Raw genomic sequence first — 27,385 nt, 5'->3', positions numbered from 1 at the left:
GTACATCCAGATAGAAACAGCTGAGAGAAATAAGGAGGAAAAAAAAAAAAAAGAACTCAAACAACAGGACAAGACAAAAGTGCAGTTGTGAATAATTTGGTTCTGGATTACACGAAGAACTGTATGCATCTGAACTGTTCCTGCTGACAGAAATGCATTTTTAGATGTGGGTCCTAGCTTCTATGGGCCTCAGTATTCCAAAGAGGATAATTTCTCTTTTTCAACGTAATATGGTAGGTCCTCAAATACTGTGGTACAATAAATTTCTGCAAAATGAAAAAGATACTTTCATCAGAAAAGCAGAGACCAAAATGATCTTAATAGAATGCATCTTTCCTGATGAAAGGCAGTGAAGACATCGGACTTGCCAGCACATAAATGTACACTGCACCATTTTGCTGTTAAACCAGAGTGTGTGCGAGTAACATTATTTGAGCTTAGGTGTGCTGCAAAAACCTTTTAGTAAAACTAATGGAAGTTTACTTACAGACACGAACTGAATAATCATCATGCATAAGCATTTATAACCATTTATAAGCATTTAGCCTGGAGAAGAGGAGGCTGAGGGGAGACCTTATCGCTCTCTACGACTACCTGAAAGGAGGTTGTAGAGAGGTGGGTGTTGGTCTCTTCTCCCAAGTGACAAGCGATAGGACAAAAGGAAATGGCCTCAAGTTGCGTCAGGGGAAGTTTAGACTGGATATTAGGAAAAACTTCTTCACTGAAAGGGTTGTCAGGCATTGGAACAGGCTGTCCCTGGAGGTTTTTAAAAGACGTGTGGATGAGGCGCTTAGGGACACAGTTAAGTGGTGGATTTTGCAGTGTTAGGTTTACGGTTGGACTTGATGATCATAAAGGTCTTTTCCAACCTAAATGATTCTATGATTCTATAACAGGAGGTGATAAATGACTTATTTCCTTGGTAAAAGTAGGGAGCTTAATTGGACCTCGAAATGTTCTGGTTGTGTATTAACACTCTAGGCTACAAATGTGCTTAACTGATTATAACTTTCAAAGAGTGAAGAGAGCTCCAGTACGTTGCAGGAAGACTCTTCTACAGACTAAAGTTTTAGGACTGGTGTCAACATAATGCCGGATATAAAACTTTTATGCAGGGACAGCATGCACAATATAATCTTCAATGATAACTGAATAGAGACTCAGATCTGTCTAATCCAAGAGACTTTTGAGCTACCTGCTAGCATATTGGTTCCTTATTATCTCAAAGAAAGAGCGGATTCCCACATCACCCAGTGTGGCCGTGTGGGATGGTGAATGTGGTGCCTGTACAGGAATCATAGGTTTTGTTCTCACCTTTTTCACTGACCTGCTGTGCAGCTCACGTAGCACACTTCACAAGTCCTAATCCATGCTAGTTTTGCTGTGTCTTAAGTTCTGGAATACTTGGTGCCACCTTCCAATTCCTGTGGTAAATCATATTAAGTAGGGGCTAAATATTACTGCTAGTATTACTCGCTGAGACTATTTTTTGATGATCCCATTTTCACTGCAGGATTCTGGCTGTTGAGCTGAATATGCCAAGTCCTAAATATGTTATGAAATGGCAGTATGAGATGAGATGTGCTATACTGCACATATCAGTAAGAGAATGAAACAAAGAAATTATATCAGCAAGGCTATTTTGGAGAAAACATTCTTGACTTGCAATTTTAAATCCATTCTTAAATGAACATCTTTTAAAATAGAAAGCGCAAACACATAGAATGATCTATAATCTTAGTAGTGTAAATGTCTACTAATGTAATGTAATCTGTTTATGTTAAAATAATACAGATCCAGAAACACTTTCAATTGCCTACATTTATGCAACAAAGTGCTCGACATCTGTGAAGTAACAAAGTCTACTGCTTGCAGACAGGAAGGAACAAGGAAAGCAAACCTTATAAAGGCTGAAGGGAAAAGGAGGAGAGGGTTTACTGGGAGGAAAAAAGGGCAGGTAGCTGGAGAAGAGTGTTTGCTGCAGAGGGCCACTGTCTTATAAATGCTGATTGCTGAGAGCTGCCAGATAATAAATTCTTATCTGTGTTTCTGGAACCTGTAATTACAACAAAAGATGACATGAAGGGAAGATGAAGCATCATCCCATGAATTATTAATATTGACTTTTTTACAAGATGATGTACTATATTAGATAGGGTGAGCTGAAGCTCCACGAAGTCAATAAGTGCTTTTCTGTGGGTTTCTGCTGGCTTTGGATTTGGCTTAAAATAGATTAAAAAAGAGAGATACGGAGTTTAGAAATTTGGAGAGTGGCATTCAAGAAAACATGTCTCACTCCTCTATTCTCCTTACTCTACCCTTCCTTCCTGTGGTTCTAAATCCCTGCAGAAGCCAGGCTAGACTCATGCCTGCACATGGTCATACCGCAGCCTGCACAATGCTGTTGGAACAGGAGGACCAATCTGCTGGATATTTTCCATCTGCTAGTGACAGGCCACTCTGTCATCTCCACATATACATTGACAGTCCTGCTCCTGTCTCCTTCCTCATATACATGATTCACTCTGGCTTTACATAGTGCCAGGGGCTCTGCCTAAAATTTTTGGTCACTTAGGCTTTTTATAGAAATCTTTATTGAGTACCTGTGTTAGGAATGCTGCTATAAACATTGTTTTCCAACTTCTTTGAGTCAAAAGCACTTATTTTCTATACTTCCACAGTACACTGTGATTTTTTTAAAGCTTCATCAAATGTGTTTGAATCACCTGGTTTATGTTCTGTATATTCTTATTCTAGGCTTATGCTTCTCAGAAAACCCTTCCCAAGTTTTTATTTTGGAGACCAGGGACAGAGGTGCAGAAGAAGAGTTCAAAACTCAAAGCATGGAAGTGCTGCTTATAATCCCCACACATGTAGAGGCAGGGCTCTGTGCAAGAAGTGTGTCCAAACTAACTAAAGGTTATTCCTTTTTCAGTTATTTCAATTTGCAGCATTCATAGCAAAAGATGCCTTGTCATTAAAATCAACAATCCTACCCCTGGAGTCCAATTTGTAGGAATGTACGTGATAACTGGAGTAAACTCATTTCCCCAAATTTTGTGACAGACAATAAGTTTCTTTCTGGTTGAAGAGGAGAAAATCTTTCACGGCTTTTTGGATATATACAGAAGCAACATCTTTCAGAGATTGCTAACTGAATGTCCAGCCTGGAGATAATCTAACTAATCTGAAAGAGATTGTGATGATTTTGTAATCTTCATAATTGTAATCTTCATATTGTACTTTATAATGCATTTCCATTAAAGTACCCAAAAAATTCTTTTCTACCAGGAACAGGCTCTGCTCAGCTTTTATTCAATTTGATTTAATTCCTCTAACAATAAAGAGGACAAGGATGCTCAGCAAGTTAATGGGTGGCAGGCCTCTGTAAGAGCTTGCTGGCTCTGGACTTAAAGGCCACTTACATGAGATATTTCCAGATCTCCATTTGTAAAAACTGATATACTCCAGGATATACTTGGGATTTAACAGGTTTTCAAGAAATAGGTTGAAAAGACCAGTGGATATTCTATCTGATAATGGGGCGTTTTGTTTAATGGAACGTTTGAACCTGGTGTTGCTTGTTTGTATTCAAACATCTCATAGTTTTTATGAAGTACAAACTATTGTAGGAAGTAACATGATGGACATGTACAATGAGACAATTTTCTTTCCACAATGTCACAGTTGGAAAAGGAGAATATTTTTAAGCTCTAGAAATTGAAAGCATTTACAGATATAATAGCTAAATCTGATATATTTAAATTGGCAGCATGCTACATTTATGAAAGCCAGCTTTTCTACGGAGGACACAAAAATTGTCTCTCACAGATACGTCTCTATGGTGTGCTACAGCCATAGTGGCACAAAACCAAGGATGGTGATATTTTCTTGCAGACAAAATCAATAGCTTGTGGCTGGTGCTTCCTGAAACAGTATACCAGGGATCTCCCTTGCTAGTGCTGTGTGGCATGTAGCAAAGCCTTCATAAAGTTATGAAATACTTCACTACTCACATGAATCACTATTAAAATATTAGAGGTATGTGTATCTAACCATATCTTTGTGCCTGAATCTGGCAAATTTTATTGAGAGAACTGAGCACTGGATGTGTGAGCGCCTGTGGGCTTGGAAATGTGAATGGATGTGAAACATGGGATAGCCATTAAGCAGTGCAACTCCTGATACAGATGACATGGTTCTTAGGCCTCCTTCTCCCTCCCCAACCTCCCCTCCAGCTTCTGTGTTATCCAAAGCCTGTGCCAAATACCTAAAAAAAGACAGAAGGTTCATTGTCTGCCCTGGATGAGCAGGAACACCCATTTCACAAGGAGCCGAGAGCACTGGCTATGCGTTGCAGCCGGGTGGCCTGGGCTGCATGGCTTCCAGCAGCCTCAGAGCACTGCAAATGGCAAGAGGAGCTGCGATTGCTGCAGCACAGTGGTGCAGGGTGTCTTCCCAAGGACCTGCAGAGAGAAGCAGGGTATACCTTGTGTGGAGAGGAGAAAGCTGGGAAACCTTAACTTTACTGCCCGTAAGTGACATGACAGGTCACGGCTTACGAGGATGGATGCTCTGAGATTTCTTCACGGCCCGTTAAAAATATTCACCCGCATACTACTGAGGCGGGACGATCAGAAAGCTCCAGCTGAGCCGTGGGGTGGCGGGGGGGGATGTCACCTCTCGGCACGCCCGCGGAGCTGGGCGTCAGAGCACACACCTGGGGCATCCCCACCGGCCCGGAGACCCTTCCCTTCCCCCGCTCCGCCCCGCCCCGCCCTGTCCCGCACACCCGCAGGCCCTGGGGGACGCGGCCCGCTCCGCCCGGCGGCCCGCACCGGGGCTGCGCCTCGTCTCGCCCCGCCCCGGCCCGCGCCCCGCGGGCAGGGAGGCTCGGGCAGAGCGCGGGCAGCCCCCTGCCTCCTCCCGCCGCCTCCCAGCCCGGCCCGCCCGCCCACCCCAGCTATAGGGCCGCCCTGGGGGCGGCGAGGGCAGAGCCCGGCGCAGGATGGCCGCGGCGCCGGGCTCCCCGCTCCTCTGGGCGCTCCTCCCGCCGCTCCTCACCCTCTGCCCCGCGCAGCCGGAGCCCGCCGGCTCCCGCGGGATGGGGCTCAGCCTCCACCCGCCGTACTTCAACCTGGCCGCGGCAGCCAGCATCTGGGCGACGGCCACCTGCGGGGAGGCAGCGGCGGCGGGCGGCGGGCGGCCGGAGCTGTACTGCAAGCTGGTGGGGGGGCCGGCCGCCGCCCCCCTGGGGCGCGCCATCCAGGTAACCGGGCCTCGCACCCGGCTCCCCGTCCCGCGCCGCCTCCCCGCGCTGCGGGGCGGAAGGGTGTCCTCTTGGGGAGTCCCGGCCCCTCCGGGGGCGCTGGCGTTACCGTGCGGTGCGCGGTCTCGTTTTCTCGAGCGTGTTCCCCTGGCTGGGCGTGTGCCCCGGCAGAGGAGGGGAGCGTGGACCAGCGGGACGCCACGCAGGGAAGCGCTGGGAGGGGTGGAGCGGGCAGCGCCGCTTCTACACGCGCCTCTGCCCGCAGGTGTCCCGGCAGCCTCTGCAGACCCCCCCGCCGCGGGCAGCGGCTGCTCCCCTCCGGCCCCGCTGCCCCAGCTGCTGCCGGGGAAGCGTGAGCCGCTGGTCCCGCCGGGCCCTCGGGCGCCTGGAGGTGGCTTAGGGAGTACCCGAGCGGTGTTTTGTGGCCTCAGCGCTTGGCCCATGGTCCGCGGGGCGCAGCGTGGTGCTTCTGGGAGTAAAGCAGTGAGCCTGGGGGGGGGTGGGGGTGGGGGGTGGATGGGGACGTACTGCACTGGTAACCTCGCACTGGAGAGCGGGCATCTTTCTGGGGCGGCGGGAGAAGAGTCCGGTTTTAGTCAGGTGTCTTCGTGGTATTTTACAAGCACTAAATGCGAGGCTCGTCGACTATGCCATGCATTGCTTGTGGGAGGAAGCCAGAGATTCCTTGGGACTCTGACAAGGAGTATAAGCACACAGGGCAGTGAGGATGACGACGTTCTCTCCTAGCATAGCATAAGATTATTACACACATTTTGTGCCAGTCACAAGAAAGACAACAATAAACGGCAAAGGGTTAATGGAAGTATATTTTTCCTTTGGTAGAAACTTGTATGAACATGTCTGTTAGAGGGTAAGGAAGGAGTAGGAAATGTACTGAATTCTGTGATGCACTGCGATGGATGTTCAGTATCAGTTTGATCAGAACTTTGTTAAAGGAGGGACTTTCCTAAAGCCTCAGACCTTCCAGAGTTGTTTTATTTTTGTTATCTCTTGGTGGGAGGAGAAGAGAGCCAGAATTAAACTGCAATTTGAAAGGGATTTTGAAAGCTTTAAGGTCCACTTTCTGACTCCAGGCAATACAGAAAGAATGCAAGTAAATTTTTAGCATCTTGGAAGAAGGGGTAGTGTTTCAAAGTCTTATGAGGTGTTTGTATGTTTTAATAGTGAAATAACCCTTAATATCTGGTTTCAGAAGAGGTTGTGATGGATAAGAGAGTTTTTCTTCTCGTTTTTTAATGGCGACAGATGCTCAAGAGAGGGGGAGAGGACTAAGAGGGTGCAGCGTATGTACTCCTTGTCATGTGCCAGAAGGGAGCATGCAGCATCCCGCAGCTTGCCCTCGCAGTTCGTTAGGCAGCCACAGCCAGCAGTGTGCTTTGCCCTGAACTTCTCTCTGTCATGCCTCCCTGCCTCACCATGAAGTCTCAGTTTACCTTGTATCTGTGTAGTGCCCTCCATCATAAAAAGCTCAAAGTGATGCTTACAGGCTGAGTAATACACAGTTTTACTGATAGGAAAACTGGGTCACAGGTATTACATGCTTAAACTAAGGTTACAGAAAAAGGTTGTGATGATCAGGAAACTGTTTAGTCCTCTGTTTCTAGCACACCTCTGAAATTTAGGCATCCATCCCTCTGTGCTGAACGCAACACCCATGTTTAAATTTGCCTGAAACAACCATGCCACCAGGTGAATAGCAAGCCCAATAATCTCTCAGCAACATGCTATAGCCCGCTGCTGCAGTAGAATCTCATAGTAATATGCCTTGGAATATCAGAAATCATGGTATAACAAAAATCAGCCAAAGCAAACATCAGGTAAACATGTCAAGCAAGTGGAACGAAGCCTGTTGTGTGATGCACATTGCCATTGATGGTTTTTGTAATTGTTCCCTTTACATATAAACACCCACCTGGAAATAAGGGTTTGCTGTATATAGGAAGAGGCTAGAAAGGGGGCAGTTGTTCTTGTTAAATATTTGCCTTACAGGTCCTAGGTTAGAGGACAGTTATGGTTCATGCCTGATTGAAGTTCCCAGAAGGACTACTGATAGCTCAGCCCTGGCACAAGGAAGCATGTTGTGCCTCTTGCGGCGTTTGTATAAGCATGGATACAGCAGCGTGTCTCTCCAATTTTAACAAAGCCCCATTGAGATACATAACATGAATACTTCTGTGGTTTACTAGTAGTTGTTGTCATTCAAGAAGGGTCGGAAAGTCTTTCAAAAGGCCAGGGAAATCCAGCCACGGAAAATGTGATAACAACACAATGTACGTATTATTAAGCCACTCCACCTCATAAGTTCAAAGACACTGTAAATAAGAGAATCTCTTCTTTCTTGGAAAATTGGGAAGAAGTGCATTAAAGTCTTACAGAAGCTGAGCTTACATAGAAGAATTTAAAGTCAGCATAAGTATTCACATGTTGTTTCTTAAGAGTCTGAGGGAAGGTCATGCAGCTTTTACATAAAGTGATAGGTGTAACAGCCACCGTGTCAGGCCAGTTCAAGTTAAAGCAAAGCCGTACACTTGAGTCACTCACTTTTGGGGTCTCTACAAGGCTGGATTGCTGCTGTTCCTCTATGAAGAGGGAAATTGGAAAGAAGGTGCGGAGGGTGATCCTCATTCTGACGAAGGGAGCAGACAGCTCTGTTGCCAGTGCTATCCCAAGCACTGAAAATAAGGCAGAGAGAAAGAGCAGCCTCAGCTTCATTTCCACTGCTCTGCCATTGGCCTCTCTCGTTCAGCTTGTCATTTGGTGACGTGTCTTTTAATGAAGGCTGTAGTACCCAGCAAATCCAGAAAGAGCGTTTGGAGGTCTCTTAAAGCTCTTCCGCTGGGGTGGACAGTTCCTTCACAGGCAGCTCAACTGCGGCTCTTCTGGCAGTGCTGGACAAACCCTGTGGAAGGCAGTATGTTTCCCTTATTTAGCACATCAGCAAGTGGGACAATGACTTAATAAGAACAGCGTTGAGTGAAGAGATGTACTGCAGTGTAAAATATTTCCAGAACTGATAGGTAAATGGCATGCCTGGTTTTGTCTGCCAATCTGTTCGCAGTGGTGTGCGGGTGTGAATTAACGTTTAACTGCATACCTGTCCTGCCCTGCCAGTGGGCGCAGAACTGTTGGGTATTAAATAGTGAACAAATCCTTCATTGTTGTCGCTGTCTGTAACTTACAGGTGAGACATTTTCATCCCTGCTTGTCTCTGGTCCACACAGGCATATTTCAGCGAAATCCTTCATGCAGTTCCCGTTTCCTCCTTCGCCCAGGACAACCAGGGGGAAGGAGGGTGACAAGGTCACCGGCAAATGCCCACCTGCCTGATGAACTGCAGCCAAAATCAAACACAGTCTCGAGGCCCAGTCTTCTGGAATGGAGACGTGTCCTGTAGCAGACAGGCTGAGCGCAGCGTGCCTGAGATACTGCCAGTGGGAAGCAGGGAAGGCTGCTCTGTCCAATAATTAATTTTCTTTCATTTTTTGTTTTGCTGCCTTGTTGGCAGCGTTGCTGGAATGTACTTTAAATAAGTGAAACTCCAGCTGTTGCAATGAAATTCTTTGAATTACGTGGCCCAAAAGAAAAAGATGGTATCCTGAGTTCAGACCAAGTGCTCTGGTATACTGAAATCACATAGGTGCATGTAAATGTAACACTTGCATTTAATACTCCCCATTTTTTTCTGCTCATTCACCCTTTCTTTGAGGCTGTTTCCAGATCAGAGCTGAAACTGCTGTAGCAGCAATTGTTGTGTATTTCCAGCCTGATCATTGTGAACGTGAATTTAGATCTAAAGACCATGTTTTGTTATAAAACTGTTTAGGGAAGCTTGTACTGTTGTAACATACATATGTCAAAACTCCAAGTATGCATTTGTCAGGAAAGATGCCCTGATGTGGTGGTAACTGAAGTTGTGGTGCATAGATTGATTTCTCAGTGTATTGATTTTGCAGATAGTGACACGATGTTCTTTGTTGTCACTGCAGAAACTGGCAACACTGCCTGTAGCTAGCACAGGCTGATGTGGTGTCTACTGCAGCAAACTGTATCTGAATCCAGCAGTGCCCTGGCGTACTGTAGTTTGTACGAAAATTAGCCAAACCATCTTCTCTAACAGAGCTGGAGGAGAATCATGTTATAACGTGATCCCCAGACATAGTTAACCAAACTATGTATGTGAGGATTTAGTAAGTCTTTAAACAACTCTCTGAATTCTCAAGAGTTAACCGTCAGCCAGGTTGACACCTGCAGTGCTGAATCAGAACAGCTAATGGTAGCCATGTCTTCTGGAAACAGCATCGTATTCTGGGCTTTCCAGAAGAGCAGGATGAGGATGGAACCGTTGGTAGATGCAGATGCTGAAATTATTACTACTGATGCAGAAATATTCAGTGAACATCTATGTTTTGTATCTGAGAGACACAAGATGGTGTATTTGTGTCACGTGAGAATGATGAAGTTGTTTCCAATCCGTTGGTAACTATGGCAGATGTTAAACAAATTCTGCTAGAGATAAACATCTTAAATTCACCAAGCTTGCAAGACTGTACCCAGCAAGAATGTGAGAGCCCTAATGTTATTCCTCTATTAAAAGTGGGCAAGTATGATTGCTCCAGTTACTTTACACTGGTTAGTCTGACAGCAGCGACAAACAAAATAATGGCAGTTATATGGGATTCTGTTAATACTTAAAAGGTAGGAACATACTTCATGCCAGGCAACATGGGTTGTGGAAACAACAAAAGATTTGTCACATCTTTTTGATGAAAATATGCTTAGTTGATAAAGGGATTTACCTTATTTAAAACAGGAGTCCAACGCAGTGTCAGGACATCACAGGCTGAACGGTTTAAGCAACTGTCTGGCTGAAGTAACGATTAAGGCGGTACTGCCATTCAATGAAAATGTCATTTTTCTATTGGGGTTCTACAAAGCTCTGTGCCTAGCACAGTTTAGCATTTCCATTGATTATCTCCACCCAGTGACTGGAGTAAAATGTGAATGGGACACTAAAAAGATTCCTTAATAACTAATTACAACGCTTCAGCACCAATCTTAGTAGACTGCAAAATGCAGATTCTTGGAGATAAAAATAGTGCTTATGGGGCAAGCCAAGATGCCAAATTAGAAGACAATTAAGTTTCCTGAGGTTTATTCATCATTATTGTACAGATGAGTACAAAGAGCTTTAGAGACTATCAAAGAGAGATTATCAGGACATCTCTGGAGTGTGGCTTTAGTTGTGGACTGGAAATGGGGTGGTAGCTTCTGCAAATGAAGATGCAATGGGATTCTTTAAAGGAAGCTTAAAGGGAACAGTCTATAGGATCCATTGCATTTTCCACGAGTACATATTGTTCAGAAGTCTCTGATTCTGAATGTATTATAATGGCATGAAAAAAATGAAAGCAGTATTACAATATTGTGACACCAAACTTATAGGCAAATAACAGAGTATTTTTTATGGTTTTATTAATACCAGGATATGCACATATGTGCATATTTCACGGTCTTTTAGGAAAATTTAGGATAATTTGTTTGTTGGTCTTAATCCAGTTTTAAGAATCTTTGTTTCATTAATTTACTGCGGACACCCCTGCAGACGTAATATAGGTAATTTCACCAAAGGATGAATAAATTCATTAATAAAGAAAGACTTACTGTACTTTTGTCAAAGAGATTTCTGAAATTTTAGTAGGTAACATAAAATTTAATATGTTTCAGGGCATAAGCGTGTAACTTAATTGCCAGGGGAATCATTTATACATTAAAAAATCATACTATATAAAGAGACAAAGAAAATTTAACTCCATTTTTAGGCAATGCTGTAGTTCAGAATCTCAATTAACAACAGTATGCATCTGCAGTGCATAAGATTTCAGCTGAGACTGTTTTTTTAATTTATTGTGTTTCAGGGACAGTTTTGCGATTATTGCAATGCTGCTGATCCCAGTAAAGCTCACCCGGTAACCAATGCAATTGATGGCACGGAGCGCTGGTGGCAAAGTCCTCCTCTGTCTATGGGCTTGAAGTACAATGAAGTCAATGTCACTTTAGATCTGGGACAGGTGAGTGCATGAGCTATTGGGTGAGGTTTGATCACTTCTTGCATTTATATACAAGCTTTGCAATTGGGAGCAATGTCTGAACCGATGATTTTAACTTCCAACACCACATCTTTTTTTGTCTGGTTTATGTTCTGTATTTTTTTACCAAGTTAACTTTATTAAAGTGATTATTTTCCTTCAGGAATTTTGATGATGTGGGTCCTTGCCACTGGCATGACACAGCTTTAATGACTGTGTGTTTTCTTGCACAGACACTCTAAGTTGTTAACCTGAGGTTACCGAGGGGATTGCTCAGTTGAATCTGGGGCTCTATCTTCCATTTCATATTCTCCTTTTCCATGGGCACAGAGGGAGAGAATGATTTCATGATCTCTTACCATGCACACATTTTGACAATAATGTTTGGAGTCTTGCTTTTGCCTCAGGGGTCCTTGTGGTTTCTCTATCATCCAGCAAGATCTTCAGATAGACAGAAAAATACTGGTAACATGGTCTAAAAGGGAAGGGTCAGCAAACCCAGTGTAATATGACTTAGTAATATGACAGTAACATGAACACCTGTATTTCCTCTGCAGGCGATAGGCAAGTAGGTAACAGTAAAGCCTCTGTATCTGTATTTTAAGGCATAGGGACAGATTATCAGCCCGCTTAATTGGGCATTGATCCAGTGAAATTAGTTATGCTCTGCAAGTTGACACCAGCTGAAAATATATTGACTATAAATATATATTGGGGACTGAAAATATATGTATACATATGCATATATATTTTGGACAGTAGTAACTGTTTATTGACTGATTATACAGGACAGGATTTTTTGAATAGGCATTCAATTTAGTGGACAGCAAGGGGAGGAATAACTAAGGAAAAATGTTTCTCTCTGAAACTCACCTGCCATTTTGTTGGGGATTCAGGTGCAAATTATTTTAAGTCTTCTGTTACATGGGGTTAATGTTCCTGTCCCTGATGTGACTGGAACTGTTCTCATTTTGAGGATATCTTCATTCAGTGTTTTTGGATCCAGTATAGCAGCAGTGCAGAAAGGCCAGATAAATTAAGATAGAGATTATCAACAGTTAAACTAAACTGCTGTGATTTTTGAATTTGCATTTCTATTAATTAAATTAATAGGAGGTTGCAGAGAGGTGGGTGTTGGTCTCTTCTCCCAAGTGACTAGTGACAGGACAAGAGGAAATGGCCTCAAGTTGTGCCAGGGGAGGTTTAGGCTGCATATTAGGAAAAATTTCTTTACTGAGAGAGCGGTGAGACACTGGAATAAGCTGCCCAGGGAGGTGTGGTGGAGTCACCACCACTGGAGGTGTTCAAGGAATGTGTGGACATTGTGGGACATTGTTTAATGGGCATGGTGGTGTTAGTTGATGGTTGGACTTGATCTTATAGGTCTTTTCCACCCTTAGTGATTCTGTGATAACATGCCTATTTTCTTGGTTGCTTTTCTCCACGGTACCATGAAGGAAGGGAGAGCTATGTCGAAGCTGATGAATTTTTAGGTCACAGCGTCCACATTAGCACACAGTGGTTGCACCTATCTCTGAGTTGCGTTGCTCTTTCTGTTACACTGTACAGCTGGGGAGTGTTGCATCCCCTGATGCTTTCTGATCCTGCAAAGTGAGTTGCTCCATCATTCTTTCCCAGCAAACTGTAGGGAAGTGTGTCTTTCAGGTCATACAGAGTAGGGACACTGAATGCAGAGCAGGGTGCTATGAATAGGCGTGGGAAGGCAATCACCTCCCAGTAAAGCACGCCTTACCTTCTGAGCTGCTTGCATCCATCGTGGTCTTTGTAAGACACGGGATTAGGTTGCAGACTGCAATTTGTCTTGTGGTATAATCCAGCATATTTGTGACCAACAGTTGTGCATCGTCATCATCCACTTGTGTAGCACATTGCTCCATCCAAAACTTTATTTCCACTGTATACTTGTTGGCTTCTTTGGAAGACCTACTGACAGACACATTTTCTTTTATGTGTTGAGTAAACTTCTGAGAAACTTCCTTCCTTCAGAGGAAGGATATGAACTGAGTGCCCTCTTCTCATGGGACTACTTGGAGGCCAACTACTATGTGCTAAAATTCTTGTGCTTGTTAAAGGATTTTTCAGTGGGAAGCTGTGTGCTTCTCTTTACTCCGGTACCACCTGGAAAGGCGACTCTGAACTCCCTTACTTGGAAACAAGGGAAACCCAGGACAAAGGTTAAAATGACTTCAGGTCTTGTGATCAGGAAGGGATCGTTTTTGTTGGTGGATGGATGAGGGTTTAGTAGGATTCATGTGATTTTTTTTTTTTTTTTTTTTTTTTTTTTTAATTTATTTCCCCCCCCCACTTCATGGACATTATCTCATATCTGTGTTCAGTCAGTTCAAACAAATCCTGAGATTAAGGTTTAACTTGAGATTCACTCTTGACATTTTGCCTAGTATTCTCACACCCCGAATTCATACAGCAGTGCTCAATACTAATAATGAAGAAGAAAATGAAATACTCTGACAGAGTAAGTCTACTCAAGCAAACCGGTAAACACTGAGGCCCTAATTCAGCTTACCTTATTTCAGGGTCCTAAAAATTAAGACCTTAGTGTGTGTTAGTCATGCAGACTTTCGCAGTAGCTGACAGAGACAGACATTTTCAGAATGCAATTCCTCCTCAAGCGATCTGAAATGAAGCAAAAATAAATCTTCTTGAAGTTACATGTGTGCCTAAATACCTTGCAGAACCACAGGCTGTAATATTTAAAAGATAGCAGGGGTGTAGTTTTCCTCACTAAGTAGTTGTCCTGTTCTTTTTGACACAAGGCACCTTTTTCTGCAAACAAAATATGGAAATGTTTTTGCATATGCAAAACATCACAAAGAGTAAGGTACGTATGCGTGCAGGGAAGCAATGACTGAGTTGTAAGTTGGTCATCAAATATTCACAATTAGAGGAAGCAGAACTTAATGCAATGTCAAAAGCTTTTGATTTACTGCGTTCCTGCCATTATATCTTTAAGACTGAGAGCGAAGTCCCAATGGAGCCTTTTGCCATGGTCTGATGACAATATTTAGTTGAATAGTTGCACCATGATGGAAGTTTGAGCGCTCATTACCACAGAGTTGTAACAGAACACCCACCTGCTGCTCCTTCTGTTTCACAAGGGCTGGGGGGGATTTTGAAAGACAAAATCCCTTCAGGATGTTAAATCTTTCCGCTAGAAAAATGCTCATTTTGCTGTACTTTGTAATATGAGAAAAAGCAAAAACTTTAAAGCAAAAGCCCTGCTTTACTTCCCTTTCTGACTTTCTGTACTATAGTTACATTTCTAATCAATCACAGTCCTTCTGAATAATAATTATAATGTTGATCCCTGAGGCAGTCTCTCCATCTTGTTAACGTACCTGCTTATACTGTGGCTATTCCTGACTTGTTTAAAATATTCGGATCAAATGAAGTCTCATTTATTCCTTTAATTGGTCCTGATTTTCCCAATGTAGTTTTCAACATATTTTAAAATTCTGAATCCAGAATGTCTGACTGACATTCATTGCCCTTCCTCTGACTCTTTGGATTGCCTAATTTTAGCAGGTGTGCCCTCATCTTTGGCTTGCTTAATGCTCAGCAGATATTACAGTAGTACTCCCCCAGGTATTTTTCTGAACTCTGTCTCAGAAGATGAAGGTTCAGGATAGCATGATAGTGTATGATGAAAAAGAAATGTCTAACTGTTGGACTTCAAAAAGTGTAGTACACAAATTTTATTGTTGCTTTTAGTTATGTGTAATTTTTTTTACTGTGCTTTTGTGGCAATAATATAGTGCTGAAAGACCCAGGCTCAGTGAAGTCTTGTGCTTACCAATACGTTGAATAGTTTTTATGTAGCGATATTATTAGCCACTGTTGTAAATTAAAGGCACACAGTGGAATGTAATGTCCAAAGTAGTACTTTTATTGGGGAGAGAGAGAAAGTAAAGCACCAATTTAAGATAAGTGGTATGGCCTGTGGAGCACGTCATGCTTTTATGTTATCTGCCAATTAAAGCATGTAAACATTTTGTAAAAAAGCCTCACAGTTTGGCAAATCTTCTGAGTTGCTTTTATATGGTAGGTATTTCTTATGGGTTTAATTTTTATATTTGATAGCAATCCTTTATGTCCATAGCTTTACAAACAATATTTGTTGTTGGGAATATTAATCAGCCTTGGCTAATTGTTGTTATTAAAAACAATTGTTCTTAACTTACAAAAGATTGACATAATTTCTTAAAATGTGTCTGAAGTTACAGTTAATTTAACTGTCATCCTGTAAAATATCAAGTGTCCTGTAGGCCCTTCTCCTGTAGGGAGAAACTGTCAAGGCGGTGGGAGACTTATCATACGCTGCATTTCACTGCGCTTCCAAAGATAGTCATTGTGTTCATTGTGCTTGACTACTGAAGACTTTATATTACCGCTGACCCTGAAATTAGACCCAGCTCCGGTGTGGAATTGTGTAACCTCTATAATAACACTGAGAACTCCTACATATTAGGGCATGAGAACCACTGCGTAAGGCTTCTGCGGTCCTACAGAGCCGCCCCGGCAGTGAGACAAAGCCTTTCCTCTGGAATCCTTGTAGAGCTCTGCCTCTGCAGCAGCACTGACCCCTGCTCTGCTGTTTTGGTTCACACTGGGGAGAAAAGGGGCTTTTAGGTCTGGGGAAGGTACAATATTGTCCCTGCAGTACCCAGAAATGGGGATGCTAACAGCACAGAGAATTTTGTGTTACTTCGTATTGGAGAACTCTGGTTCTGAGTATTTCAGCTTGTGCAGGAAGCTGATTTGGGATCATGCCACAAAACACTGTGCTTTGAAGTTAGTTGATTTTGGCTCATACCCCAGTAAGGTGAATCTACTTGTGAACTCTAGATTAACACAGCTTCAGCTGATCAAGTAGCAGCTGTCTGATAGAAGTTTCTAAAAGTTGTATCAGGTAATGCATGCTCCATTTATTCCTCAGTCACATTACAAGCAGCTCATTCTGAGCTGACCTGCCAGCCTTAATCAGGGAAATACCCTAAATACATCCTTTCTTGTTCATACGTTATCCTTTAAGATGTAGTCAATGTGTTGTGTTTTCTTAAAGCTTTAATTAAAAAGACCTTTTGAATGGCTCAGCATTTTTTTTTCTTATGTTTGCATTAATAGATCTATGTCATTGGCTTTAAAATGTGCTTTTGGTATTAATTTGGTATTATTCTCAAAATATAAAGAAAAAAAATCTCGCAAGTCTTGCTCTCCTTCACTTTCCTGACACTGTCTTCCTCTGGTTCTTCTTCAGCATCCCTTTAGGAAGGTCTTTGTTCCTACTCATTGATCTCACCTCCGTCCATGTCTGTACTGCTTCTCCCACCTCCCTTCCCATGCTCATTCCTACATGTTACTTTAATTTTGTGATATGTTGTCCTAAATACCTCACTTCCAACTCAATATAGTAAAAGCAGAACCTCTGCTGATAGCCTCCAACCCTCCACACTTCCCTGTGTTTCCTTCCAGTGCTGACAGTACTACTGTGTTTCTTTTTACTTTGCGCTGCAGCCCTCGTAAGGGGATGTTTATCTCCTGGACAACTGAGGTCTGAATCGTGCAAATCCTTTCCCATATGAATAGCTTCAGTGTTCTGTGAAGAAATAGGCCATATGTAAGAAATAATTATGAGCATTGAGTTGGTCTTTGTCTAAATCCCAATGGAAAAGTGGCTGCATCAGAAATTTTAGGATAGTAACTGACAGTCATTGATGTATTTGCCTGTAGCCTTGGCAAAAAGACCAGGGACTGATTGAGCCTGGACAATGGACTACCCTTTCATTTCTGGAAGTGTTCCTTCTTTCCAGAATAGTGCCTGTGAAGTGTGGAGAGCTTCTCCCTTCTGGTCCTGCCCATTGACTGTCATAGAGAAAAGACTTAACATCTCCAGATGTGTCAGTGAGGCATATTTGCAGGCACTGATTTACATAACTAAATAAAAGTGTAGCTTTTTAGTGTCAGGGGCTAGTTAAATGAAAAAAGTGGTATGAATACAACAGGTACAGTGCTAACTGTACAATGTTGGAAGTCCTGCAGTTACTCTTGGCTTCTGCACCCCAGACTGTGAAGCTGGCATGCAAGGAATGACTTCAGCATGCTGTGCAGTGGGAGCCTCTCCGGTCACTGTTTACACACTGTTAGCATTGCTGTATATACGTGTATGTGGTTAAACTGTATGGAAAACATTCAGTGGATCTAATGCCTCTCAGGTACTACCCACATGGGCCGTTCTCTACACCTTTGCCATAGCTGCTTTTCTACATACCCAGAAGAGTAGCTGGCAACTGTCAAAAAGGCTGGTTCAGCTCTCTCCAGATGGCATTTTTATATTGCAGTTTCATCCGCAAAATACATTGTTGGCAATTACCAAATACTGTCAGGAGTATTTTAGTAAGTCTCTGGATCTGCAAGGGTGCCTCAAGTCCTACTGAGATGTTATTGAAGAAAGGGGGTGCTGACCTCTTTGCAACCACAAGAAATCAAAGCCTTTCATTTTAACCAGAATACATGGGATTTTTATTTCATTTAAATAGATTGTTATTTTATGTCTCGGTCTTCGAGGAAAAATCAATACTTAAGACCTTAAGGCTTCATTGCATTAAGAAACTAATGGACATGCACATGCCAACCCTGTGAAATCAGTGGCACTAAGGGGTGTTCTGGAGCAGGCACTAAGCACGATTCACACTTCCTTGAATCCCATTCCTGCATTGGTCCTTGTCTGAGAAGTTTAGTTTAGGTGCTGAGTGATCATCAGATTTCTGCCTCTTTCTCACTTTCTTTACTAAGATATCCAGCAAGTAGAGAAAGGTTGTGCGTCTGCTACTGCAGGGCATCTTTCAGAGAGGTCCTTCAGTGCAGGGACCTCACTGTCTTCTGCATAATGTGCAGTGCCAACCCCAGTGACATTCAAGATAATGTCAGATGTCTAGAAGAACAGTCATATTATGTTGAGGGAAGTTTTGGTGGTGTAGATATAGCTGCTAATACGGTCTGAGGAAATACTGTCGTGCTGGAAACAGCTGTTCTCCGTATTTCTACAATTCAGATTGCATGAAGAGAGATTGTTGTTGGTATCTCTTTGAACACATCTTGAGATATATAGAATGCCTCAGATGATAGATGATCTACCTGGCTCTAGTTGTGTTCTTGTTTTTACTACACTCCAGGAATTTTTATTCTTCATGAGCCAAAAATGGAGAACAATCCTTTGCTACATGTGCAGCACACAGCGTGATGATTGTTCAGAACATAGTGAGTTTTTCTTTTGTACTAGTTTATGTCCAGCATTTAACTAACAAGTCATTCCAGTATTTTAGTATTCTGTATTGAGTCTATGGTGGTAGGAATGGAGGAAAATATACTATACTTTTATATATGCATATCTTTCTTCCATTTGTGTATATATTTCAGGATTCAAACAAATCTTGGAAATTCCTCTATTTAAAGACTTGTTTAAATTTTTAAGGAGGAAACGGAGAAAAGATTTTTAATGGATATTGTAATTTTTAGAATTCTCATGAGAATGCAATGGGTCATAGGAAGTTTTCTTTCGGTTGGATTAAAATAAGTAGTATGCATGCTGTTAGAGATCATGAATATTGTATCATCAATGATAATGGTACAGTGTGAGTCTCATTCAATTTAAATGAGCTCTTTTACGACAGTTTTAAATTCACCTATAAGGGCTTCTATAGAAATTTTTCTGTCTTTATAATGTAATATTGGTAATTCCTAGAACTGAATTATAATTTCCATTCTCAGATGAGCAAGATATTTTGCTCATTCTACTGGATGATTTTGTAAAATTTTATCCCGGTTTTTATAAATCTTCAAGGCCACTGCCTGCAAGAACATTTCAAATCTGAACAAACTTGAGTGAACAGGAAAAAGCCACATCAATATGGAAATAGTTAAATTCCAGCTGTTGACAATCCATCAGGTTTGACCCATGCTGCTAGATTGCAGCAGGATGTGGTCTTGGGACATTTACTGGAATACATCCTCTTTCAAGCATGCATTTCCAGAGTGGATTGTTTCCATTACTGGAAACAAAATACTGTTTTGACTTTTAAACTTAATTCTTTATTCATATAAGAAACCTGTCAGAATTTTGATTAAGCCATAGTTCAGATTTTTTGGTGAACTTTCTTTTTTACTATTATAGAATTGCACCAAAAGAGCAGGTTTTTTAATGCTTACTTACATTTTTAACACATCTTTTGAAAAAATGTTGTTTTTTAATGAAAGAAATTTGATTTAAAAGCAATCAAATAAACATTTTTTCAAAAATGAAGAAACTTGCTTCCCAAAACTGAATGACTGAAGAAAAACAGTGCTTTGAGTTTATTATGCTTTTTTTCAGGGTAGGTCTTATTTCTGTCAGTGCAATGGGATCAAGATTTAAATTAGTGAAATACCAGCTTAGAATATGTGATTAAAATTGTTTTTAATGGTTCCTTTTCTAGGTCTTCTGTCAGCAAAGTTACTCCTCTATCTTTAGCTAGGATTTATTTGCTAAGCCAAGGATTATTTTTCTTCCACTGTTGCCTCATCAGATCTGGAGAGAGACCATTCATCAACTTGGTCAGTATTGAACCATAGTGGCAATTCAGATTTTCAGGTGCTATTCTGCATCCTTGATCCAGGTCAGGACCAAATCATTGCCACCTGTATGAAGTCATGACCAGGACAGATAGGGTTGGTGACTAAGTTTTGGTTATATATTGTCATGAACTAACACTAAGCCCTATCCCTTTCCCCTTTCCAAATGTGACTGTACAAACCCATGCAGTATTTCAGACTGTGAGATGTAAGGTGAGCTGCATGTGAATTGAAGGTTTTCATATATGCAACAATAGTTTGAAGTTGCCATACATTTTTTCTTCCATTTTGTGGTTTGCATGGAAGTATGCAAAGTGTGGTGCTGAGAGACAGTTCTTGCACTGGCAGACTTGGTAGAGGAGTGTGTTGGAGGATTCCTGATACAGTACACATATTGGACAGTACTTCAACTTCACACACATTGAGTAGTCATAGGTTTAGGCAAAGTCCACAGCTGCATAGCAGATGTGGCATACAGGTGTTTGACGGGTACCACATGCTTATTCAGCTGTTTTACTATTGTGTGCCTTCATTTTGGCCACTTTAGATGCTTATGAAAGGTCATAGCCCAGGGTGACACTGATGTGTAAGTGAGCATGTCTCATATTACTTCAGCAGTGTGGAAGCACTGTGGAAATGGAATTCACTGCTACTATTTTGCTCATGCTTATGAGAAGGTATCACCTGTTATGAGAGACGAGATGAGACTGGCTGTGTCAGCACTTTGAGTAGCATCTGAGTAAAAGAATATAGTAACTGTATGACAAGCTGAAGCAGATGTCATCTGGTTTTTTGGAGAATAGGTAGAAGGTCATTGTTGTAATAATTCCACAACATGACTACAAGCAATGGGGCCCTGGAGAAGGCAGGACCTTTTCTATACGCTTTCTTTGTTTCCTCTTGAGCTTTCTAAACCATTTGACTTGATTAAATCTGTATCAATCAACTCACAGAGTGTTATCCATACTTGTTAACATGCATGTAAGGATGGGACTCCCAAAGACCTTAAAACAGGGGAAGCAAGACTATTAAAGGATAGGCAGTTGCCTGTCCAGTGCGAACCTGATTTGAACAGGACAATGCCCCTTGAGAGATTCAGCTGGCCAAAAGCAAGAACATGAAACACTTTTTTTTAGGAATTTCAGAACTATTATGCTTTCCTGGGAGGATATCAGTCTTCACATTGAATGGCCATCTGGATGACATGTATTGTCTGTATGGCCAATATCCCTACTCTGAAACTTGCCAGTCACGTAGTGGAAGTTACTTAGGCAAAGAGTATCAGAAACTCAGTAAGAGCAAATCTTGCCACAGTCCCCAAAGTATTCACCTATTTCTGACAATCAGTGTAGAGATTTTCCGTAGGTAATTTAAGGGCATTACTCCACCTGTGCAGTCATTGTGCATTGTTCTGGGTTCTGTCATGGTTCTGTCAACCGAATGGCTGCCACTGACTTTGCTCAGTACTGTTGTCTAGTAAGTAATTTTCCATATGTAGATACTGTCTGGCTCTTTAGTTACCTAATTTAGTATCAGGAGGTGAAGTTGGTGCTTGTCAGGCTGTGTTAAGCAGGCAGGGTAAATTCCAACACTAACATGAAAAGGTTTTTTTTCCCCAGTTATCTCTCCACTGACCTAGGTAAGCAACATTCAGCAAATCAACAGTTTCTGAAATAGATTTCAAGGTACGACACCTGCTGCAGTGATGCCTTGGTGTGTGTAGAACAGGCGGTTGCCCCAGATAGGTGTTGTACATACTGTATTAAATGAATGCACAATGAAAAAGCTTCAGTTTTTATTTCTGGGATGTGAAGTATTATCATGAAGTCCCTGAATTCCTCCCATTTCTCCATGAGAAGGTTTTACTCTCTTCTGTGAATACTTTTGATATTCAGAAGCTGATATCTGAAATAGATGCGTGAAGATTGAGACTGCATGCAGCCTTATGACTGCAATGTGTGTGCAGCCATGGGAGTGGCATGTGCAGTACCGGTTAGGGACAAATATTTCCAGGTATCTGCTCCATTGTATTGTTCACCATGTGCATTTGGCTCTTGGTGGCCCCAGCTGGTATGACAGCTATTGAATTGGTCCTAGCTGGCAGCTGAATGGGCCAGGCATGGCAACAGATGCTGTTCCCAGTTTGTGTTTGGGAGCTGGTACGCACTTGTGTTTTGGAGTCTAATAACGTGTGCAAAGTGTTGGCTTCAGGGTTATGACATTTGTGATGTTTGAGCGAAGATAAAATGCATGGGTGTATTTGATGTGAGGGCTCTGGCCACAGTTACTTGACAGACTGTTGTCTGTAACTCCCTGCCTCCCCCACCAAAGTAAGAATCTCTTGCGAGCAGATGGTTCTGAATTGAGGTTGCTGAGTGGGAAATTCTGGTGCAGCTTCACTTGAATATTGACTGTACCTCAGTCTCGGATCGCTTTTATTGACAGCTCATATCCATGTTGTGGTGTTTAAATTCTAAATGACTCGTAGAATCAATCTGCGTTCAGCCTTTTGTGTAGAGGTAATTTTACTGATGTTCTGATTTTTATGACTGTGGACTATCCCAAGAGGCTTACAGTAAGATCTCCTTTCTTGTCAAATCCGTTTTTGCTCTAGTGTTTGGGAGCTTTCTGTCTCTGTGGTCTATCGCTATGATACACAATGAGCACCCAAAGAAGCCAGATGGACTCTTGGTCTTGGGAACCTTGACCTGATGAAGCTCTTTGAGCTTTTTCAGACAATGAATGAGCTACCAGTCATAAGAATCTCTCCTGTGTTTTTTGATACCCACAAAACTCTGGGGTGGCTTGCTTCTGTTACTTGGGAAGTCTGTCAGGTGGCAAAATTATCTAGAAATATTCCTAAAGTGAAGGAACAGGTGCCTTAGATTACTATCAAATGCAACAAAAGGAGTCCCACTGTAAAGGGTGTGTGCATTTTCTCTTATGTCATTGTGATTTTCCTTGACTACATGCACAATTACATGATTGGAATGCAACACATGTACTGGGATGCTGCAAAAGTATCTTAGTTCAATGATGTGTTGTGATGCTAACTTTTCAAGGTTAAGTACTATACCCTTAACACACCCAAGCAATCAGTCATGTGGAAAACAGAACTGTCCTGAAGTGTAAGAGATGGCATTTAACACAGTCCTATTGCAGCTTTCTTAATGCATTGGAACACGTTGCCAGGTGAAGTAGCCAGCTGAGAAACTGGGCTGTTATTTTAATTGGAATGGAACTGCAGAGGATAACCTCCTCACTGTACACTAAAGAAAAGGTGTTTATTGGCAATAATTTTAGTATTGCGGTACTTTTATAGAGTTCAAAAAGCTCCTGATAAGATCTATGTATATTCTGTTACCAGCTCTTCCATGTTGCCTATATCCTTATCAAGTTTGCAAATTCTCCTCGTCCAGATCTCTGGATCTTAGAAAGATCAGTGGACTTTGGAAGAACTTACACTCCCTGGCAATATTTTGCTCGTGAGTATCAATCCTTGTGTCACTGCTCTTTTGTGGACAGGTTTCTTTAATCATTCGCCCAGTAGCAGGAAAATCAGACCATGGGGCTTGCTAAAGATTTCAACTGCAGTGAAGACAGTGAATGTCAAATACATTTCTCTTGTCTTAGTTATCCACAATAAATTAGTGACAAGAGTGTAACTAAAAATGAGTATAATATTTTGAAAGTGTAACTCAGCAGATGAATATTTTTCAGTCTGTTGGGAATTTTTGTTTTGTTTTGTTTGTCTTGGTTTTTGTGTATGTCAGAACTATGGTGTCCTTCATCCCATGGGACCCCAGAGTTCCTTGCAAAAATCAAAGTGAAATACAAATGCAAAACCTTGGAGTACATGTACAGCTTTTTTTGTGATGATATGAGAAATATTGTGCCATGTCTTGTCAGGCACCACTGAATTGCTTAGGATGAGAAATTATTTCTTTTGAGGAATTTCCAGTTTTCTGTGCTGAGCGACACAATCATTGTTATTATTCAATTACGGGGGAGAATTTACCTGAAAGCACAGGGGATGCTTCTTCATTAATTTACATTAGAACTATAGTGTTTATTTTCACATTTAAAAATAATTTTGTTCTCACTTGACTAGACTCCAAAGCAGATTGCTTGGAGCGCTTTGGAAAGGAAGCTAATCTTCAGGTGAGGAGGGACAGCGATGTCCTTTGCACCACAGAGTACTCTCGCATTCTGCCTCTTGAAAACGGAGAGGTAAGTGCTTTTAGAAAAGTAATGTGTCACACTGGAAGCAAACAGCATCGGTTTCAGAAGTTTGCTGTTTCAATAAAAACCTAGAACTGGAAGTAATTTTTCAGCTATGACTGCTTGAATCTACATTAATAAGTCCATAACCAAGCACTTAAGTAGCTGGTGAGATTTTTGAGGCGTGAGCTGGCTCCTCCTAACTTTCACCATTCCCTAGGGGGGGTAGGGGCTGCTCAGAGCCACCTGTGTTGATTTTTATCATGATTTAGGTACCTCACTTTAGCCATGTGCATTTGAAGGTGTTGACCACATTTTCTGAACACTTCCAATGTACATAGCAGAACTTACTGCATCAGAATTGCTCATGGGAGTAAAGGTTGTAGAAACAGGTATTTACCATTCACAAATAAGTAGCTATTTAAGAAAAGAATATGTAAAATGCTACATGTTTATAATGTAATACATGTGTTTGGAAAATGTTGCTCTGATTTTAGCCATTATTCCTTGCTAGGCAGAAGTGTGGCTTGTGTTATCTGAACGAATGTTAAACTCTTGGCTGTGCTGATGGCTCCTGCTGACATTCTCCTTTTATGCCTCATGTGGTTAGAAACCAGGTCTGAACTCCTCAAGAGTTATCCAGAGTTTTGAGCATATGGATCTGGGGTTGTAGTTTCATATGAAAGTAGAATTTGTTTATTAACATAATTGTAAAATTTTCCTAATAAAATATTGTAAAGAATAATTTCCATAGAAGAACACTGCTGGTGCCATCTCCTATTATGTGCTGTATGACTTTTCCTAAAGGAATTGTGCTGCAGTCAGAACCGTCACCATTCCCTTGTTATGTGCTTCGGAGTACAGCAGCTGTTTGAAAATAGAAATCTGTTATCTGGTCAATTATAAATAATTGAAAGTCTCTTACTCAGTCCTGTACACGCACACTGGATTGTTAATTTAATAGAGAATCATGATTGCTAGGCTGCTGACATCCGTTTCTTTAAAAAATAAAAAAGTACCGGAGCCCTTGTTTTGAAAGTCAGATAAACCTGCTTTCATGTGAGGGGATTTTATAAAGCAACACTGTGTACTTTCTTCCAAAAGACCATTAATACGCTTGCAGGCACTGGACCTGGTAACAATAATATTTTCCAGGAATGTTTGTGCCTTAACCCAAAAATAAATGTGCTTTGGTAAGGAGCCAAAACCTGATGTTTTTACTCAAGAAAAACTCCCATTGACACTATCAACTGTTAATATAACTATTTGCAACTATTCCTATTGTTTTTTCCTATTAAAACATGTACTTTTTGTGTGTTATAGCTACTGTTTTTGAAACAGATAGAGGCACTTTTTTTTCCAATGTGCCATATGGGGAATGAGAATTCAGGAGGGTCCAAGACTAACAAAACTATTTTTCCCAATGTCCTGGCTTCAGTATGAAATGTGTAGTTGTTACTGCAAATATGCTCAGAAACAATAGTAAGTTTTTGGATTCTTTTATGAATTTTGCTCTGTGACACTACTGACACTTGCAGTTGATATATTTTAACAAAAATGTGCTTACTTCTTTGTTAGATTGTAGTATCTTTGGTAAATGGCCGCCCAGGAGCAAAAAACTTCACTTATTCCCCCAGTCTTCGAGAATTCACAAAAGCAACAAACATCCGCCTTCATTTTCTCAGAACTAATACGCTTCTTGGACACTTGATATCGAAAGCTCAACGAGACCCCACTGTAACCCGTAGAGTAAGTACTGTTTTTGCCAAGATATACTCCATAATCGTGTTCAGCATGTTAGAGACCAAAAAATTATCTGAATGTTTTAAGTTTGCAGCACCCTAACAGTTGAAATTTACAGTGACCCACCTTTAAATCCCCATATTTTCTCCAAGTTTATTTGAGACAAGAAGGTAACTGGGTCAGCACAGATTTATGGAGGGGAAATAATGATTGATGATTTTGTTACAGACCATCTTCTTTCCCTGTTTTCAAACATGGAAGGAAGTTGGGTGCATCATGGCAACTATAATGAGCCAAAACGGAAATCTTCTAAACTATCTTACGCAGAACTGAGGAACTAAATATCTTCAACTTTTTTTGACACTACTTTCCCTTATTTATTCAAAAAATGATTTTCAGGAAACAGTAGCTGAGTTTCTGAGGGAGCAAGAATCAAAGGACATACTCGAAAGTTACTATCTTTCCGCAAATCGTTTGAGATGCCTAGGTGTTTTCAGTAGATTTTGGGCTATCCAAAAGCTTGAAAGCCAAAGTCCCGCCCCCATTCAGTGGGGAAATGTAAGGAAATTCAGCTCCCTTAAGGGTACACCACATAGAAATTCATATACTTAGAGAGTTTGCAGACTTCGTATTTTATTGTTATTTTTAAACTTTTGATTTAAAATGAAGATTTGGTAACAATTGGAGGAAACCCTGGGGTGAAGCACTGCACAAATGTGTGTGAGGGTTTCTGCATCGAAAAACATAAAAAACATTCCAGTCACTTGACAGCACTCCTATTAAGTACTTTTATTGTCTTAAGTAAATTTTAAGATGTTGCTCACAGGCAGATGTAAATGCAGTATTTAGTTTACTTGGCAAGCAGCACAGCTTTAGTGTAAGGAACTTCTGATATCATAGCTATGGGATGTAGGATAGATGAATGAAATATCAAGTATTTTATTAAATTTATAAAAAAGAGCACAAGTTTTTATTGTAGCGACCTTGCAAGTCTAGGAAATAGTTAATATTCTTAAGGAAAATCTGTGTGTTAAACTTATTGTAGAAACAGATGAAAACCAGACCAGTTCTGCTCTCCTATCCAAGTAACTGCCTGGCTTCCCCTGTTAATGTTTTGAGTTCATGACACACTGAATTATATAGAGTATATTTTATGTCTACACTGTGGCAGTTTGGCCTATTAATTGTTTTGGCCTATTGCTAATTCGGCTTATTACTGGCCAGTGACAGTACAATTACTGTTAGTAGTGAAGCGTAGCCCTGCAAAGCTGTGTGAAACTATAGACTGGATTGTGAAGACTCTTATACCAAAAACCATTGTCAAATACGTTGGCAAGAGTCACAGTGATCATTTCTAGCTGTGCTGAGAACACCGAAAGCTTTTACTTTAAAGTTTTTA

General features: G+C 41.4%; 1 protein-coding gene across 1 annotated transcript in view; it reads left to right on the top strand.

Annotated features, from left to right (window-relative positions):
- Positions 1-5,008: 5,008 nt before the first annotated feature.
- Positions 5,009-27,385, top strand: part of LAMA3 (laminin subunit alpha 3) — a 124,733-nt gene continuing 102,356 nt past the window's right edge. Inside the window, exons 1-5 of the mRNA XM_059815873.1 lie at positions 5,009-5,269; positions 11,206-11,358; positions 23,390-23,507; positions 24,134-24,252; positions 25,822-25,992. Of these exons, the coding sequence (XP_059671856.1) occupies positions 5,009-5,269; positions 11,206-11,358; positions 23,390-23,507; positions 24,134-24,252; positions 25,822-25,992 (822 nt within the window). The remainder of the gene's footprint in view (positions 5,270-11,205; positions 11,359-23,389; positions 23,508-24,133; positions 24,253-25,821; positions 25,993-27,385) is intronic.

This window comes from Gavia stellata, chromosome 3, assembly GCF_030936135.1.
Source record: "Gavia stellata isolate bGavSte3 chromosome 3, bGavSte3.hap2, whole genome shotgun sequence".
Lineage (NCBI taxonomy): Eukaryota > Metazoa > Chordata > Aves > Gaviiformes > Gaviidae > Gavia > Gavia stellata.
The sequence above is the reverse complement of the archived record's forward strand: the minus strand, read 5'-3'. Positions and strand labels throughout refer to the sequence as shown.